We start from the raw sequence: 4114 nt of genomic DNA on the forward strand, positions 1-4114 counted from the left end.
ATCCAATGATATCACTGCATCCTCATCTAGTACGCATTTTTGCAATTGCGAAACATGGAAAGTTCTATGAATCTGATTGAACTCCTACGGAAGATCCAATTTATACGCAACCTTGTTAACCCTGGAAACAATCCGGAATGGTTCGATATATTGATAGCCTAACTTCCCCCTATTCCTGAAGCGAATCACACCCTTTTAGGGTGAGAACTTCAGCAACACCATGTCACCGACCTGAAATTCCTACTCAGATCGGCGCCGGTCGGCATAACTCTTCTATCGAATCTGAGAAGTCTGCAATCTTTGCCTGATCTGCCGAATCATCTCTACAGTCTGCAGAACCATCTTGGTACGACCCATGACCCTGTGACAAACTCCCCCCAACAGACTAGGGTACGACATCTCCGTCTATACAAAACTCAAAGGGTGGGGCACCAATACTCGAGTGTAAACTATTGTTGTAGGAGAACTCTGCAAGAGGTAGGTAGGAGTCCCATCTCCCACCAAAATCTATGACGCATGCTCATAGGATATCCTCGAGGGTCTGAATGGTTCGCTCACTCTGATTGTTGATCTGGGGATGATAAGTTGTGTTGAAGTGAAGCCTCGTGCCCAGTTCCTCATGGAACTTCTGCCAAAATCGGGAGGTGAACCGAACATCCCGGTCTGACACAATAGAGACTGGAGCCCCATGGCCAACAACGATCTCGCGAATATACACATCGGCCAACTTCTCGGCTGATGAGCTCTCTCGAATTGCCAGAAAGTGAGCACTCTTGGTCAATCAATCCACGATGACCCAAATAACATCAAAACCCTTTGTCGTCTTCGGTGACTTGGTGATAAAGTCCATCGAAATTTGCTCCCATTTCCACATAGGAACCTCTAGAGGTTGCAGCTTACCATGCGGGCTATGATGCTCGGCCTTGACCATCCTGTAGATCAAGCACCTCTCAACATACCAAGCGATCTCTCTCTTCATGCACGACCACAAATAACTCAGTCTCAGATCCCGATATATCTTGGTGGCCACCTGGTGAATAGAAAAGCAAGACTTATGAGCCTCCTCCAGCACGATCTGTCTAATCGATACACATTTGGTGCGAACCATCCTTCTTCCTGACAAATAGAATCAACGCTCCCCATGGAGAACTGCTCGAACGGATGAACTGCTTGCCTAGCAGCTCCTGCAACTGAGATGACAACTCCTGCATCTCAGGTGGTGCCAATCGGTACATTGCCTTGGCAATAGGGGTCACACCTGGCACAAGGTCAATCCTGAACTCGACCAGCCTCTCAGGAGGCACACCGGGTAACTCCTCCGGGAACACATCAGGAAAATCTTTGATGACCGGAACATCTGAAACTGAAACCTGATCCCTGCCCCGCGTATCCACCACATACGCCAAATGACCTACACATATGTGCTGAATATACTGTCGATCCTTGGCTGCCGAACAAAATCATGAACCCATCCTAGTGCCATCTCCATAAATAACTAGCTCTGCCCCAGTTGGAGTTCGAACCACCGCACATTGACCCTCGCAGTCGATCATTGCACCGAAATGACTTAGCCAGTCCATACTGACAATCACACAGACATCCCCCATGGGAATAAGAATCAAATCAGTCGAAATGGATACCCCAAAGATCTTCAGAATGCAACCCTGATAAACCGAAGAGGCAGAAATCTCGTGTTCGTTGGCGATAGAAACTTGCAACAGACACTCTAACTCCCCCATGGGCAAAATGAACTCCCTATTGAAGGACAGAGAAACAAAAGACCGACTCGCACCCGAGTCAAACAACACTAAAGCAGGTAAGGAGTTCACTAGGAACGTATCTAATAGCGGTACAAAAATATGAGGATAAAACAAACCTAATCAATAAGATAAGGGATAGAAACATAGCAGTCACAACATCTGGTGTTGTCCTGGCCTCCTCGACAGTAATCTGGAAAGTGCGACCTTGAGCCCTAGGGGGCTCGGCCCTGCCCTGACCACCGTTAGTGATCCTCAAAGTAGCCAGAGCTGGAGCATGCACTGGCCTGGTAGCTGGCAAAAGATATTTGCCCTTCATATGGCCCACCTGCTCACAATGGTAATGAAGTCTGACGCTAGAAGTTGGAGTCTACTACCTACAATCCCTCTCAATGTGGCCCTGCTTGCCATACTTGTGGCAACCCAAAGAAGACGGAAAAACCCCAACATGCACCTTTCCATATTTCCCACAAGTGCGACCCTCTGACTCCCTGACCTGGAGTCAACGGCCCTAATCCGTTTCGGCTCAAGATGCGACTGCGTTGGGGCCAATCTCGTCTCCCGAGTCTACAACTCAATCTTAATCTCATGCTGCCTGGCGGCCTCCTGCATCTCCAACAATGATCCATAGCCCTGAGTGGAAACAAACCGCCTGATCCCCGTCTTGAGCATGTTGAAGTAACGGGTCATCTGAGCATGCTCAGATGTAGCAAACTCAGGGCTGAACATAGACCTTTTCATAAACATTTTGGTGATCTCAGTCACATTCTCAGTACCCTGCCTCAGGTCCAGATACTCCTGGGCCAATCTCTCTCGCTCCACCAGCGACACATAACGGGAGCGAAACATCTCATAAAACTGCTCCCAGGTCACAACAACTCTCTGTTCAGTAGAATAGGAACTGGTAGCGAGCCTCCACCAATCCTTGGCTCTGGACCTCAGAAGGTTCAGAGTGCACTTGACCTTCTGGTCAGCAGGGCATGAACAAGTGAAGAAGCATCCATCAACATTGGATAGCCACCTCATGGCTATGATTGGGTCCTGAAATCCATCGAAAGTTGGGGGCTTCGTATTATCGAAGTCCTGATACTGAAAGACCCGCCATGTCCCAACACCTATAGCTGCCACGCCTCCGGAGGCTGCATCTGCAGCCGTCTCAGCAATGGCTGCATAGAGATCATAAAAGAACTCCATCATCGCGGTCTTAATAGACCCAAACATTTTCAGAATCTGGCTTCAGACAATAGCAACCACCTCCTCATGAATGATCTCCTTGATGCGGTCCTCTAACAATGTTGGGCCGCCCTGAATGCCAGCTCTCGATCTCGAACCGAATCCGATCTCAACTCGTATCGTAGTCACCATACTGAAAATACACCAAGAAGATATCAGATAAACCACATACCTTAAGCAGGAACCAACTCCCAATGAGGCCCTAAGGGTTGTGGCTTCCTCGCTATGCACATAGGTCCTGTGCTTTCAGTAGTATGGGCCCATACTACCTTCCACACCTACCCATATTTGTCTCAAGGATCACCATAACACCCTAACAATACTCTCAAGCATAACTACACACTCAATCCTCACTTCCTAGAGGATGACTAATTATCTCACAACTGGTCGGCTGACCCCGCACAACTCATCCATGAAACTTCCACCAACCCTACAACACTAGTGTATGCTAGCCATCCATAACACTAGACCCTATAGACTTTCGAATATTTGATCCTACCCTAATCCCTTATTCAAATAAGAACATGAAATAAGGCCAAATCAAACATTCTCAGGATATAAGATCTTAATTATATATAACCATGATGCAAAACTAAGCAACTACAATAATGATGTCAATTCCATAAAAGAAAAGGATCCTAGGCTATCAGGCATCATATAATCAAGCAATTCTATCATGCAATTCCTGAAGATCCCTAGCCTATCACTAGCATGTTGTTCTAACATATCACAATATCAAATAACAATATGGTATTTTGAGGTCTACTTACTAGCTCCGAATGATTGTACACATCACATCCTCCTTGAATATTTTGAAAACCCTTTGAAAATCATTTAAAAATATTTTTCCTCAGTTTGAGACTGGATTCACACAAGTGTTCCTCCAATTCACTCAAACCAAGTCTTTCATACCACCTTGTAACACCTATAAAATTTTGAAAAATTTAAACTTTCACAAACATTCAAAATCATCATTGTTTACAAACTGTTTCCAAAATAAGATTCATATCATAGAAATCCTAAAATCGTAAGAGCAAAAGATGACGTGGTGCACGATCACACCTTCGCCTTCCCGTGATCCATTGAAGTACCTGAAAGATAATCCAAAACTGTAATCCCAAAGC

The 4114-nt window shown here is 45.9% G+C and overlaps 1 protein-coding gene across 1 annotated transcript; it reads right to left on the reverse strand.

Annotated features, from left to right (window-relative positions):
* Nucleotides 1-2324: 2324 nt before the first annotated feature.
* On the reverse strand, nucleotides 2325-2951 carry LOC111914944 (uncharacterized). Its single transcript, XM_023910655.1, has one exon. It carries the CDS (start codon nucleotides 2949-2951, stop codon nucleotides 2325-2327), a length of 627 nt encoding a protein of 208 aa, XP_023766423.1.
* Between the last annotated feature and the right edge of the window lie 1163 nt (nucleotides 2952-4114).

The sequence above is a fragment of the Lactuca sativa genome, chromosome 1 (genome assembly GCF_002870075.4).
Source record: "Lactuca sativa cultivar Salinas chromosome 1, Lsat_Salinas_v11, whole genome shotgun sequence".
NCBI classification, from domain to species: domain Eukaryota; kingdom Viridiplantae; phylum Streptophyta; class Magnoliopsida; order Asterales; family Asteraceae; genus Lactuca; species Lactuca sativa.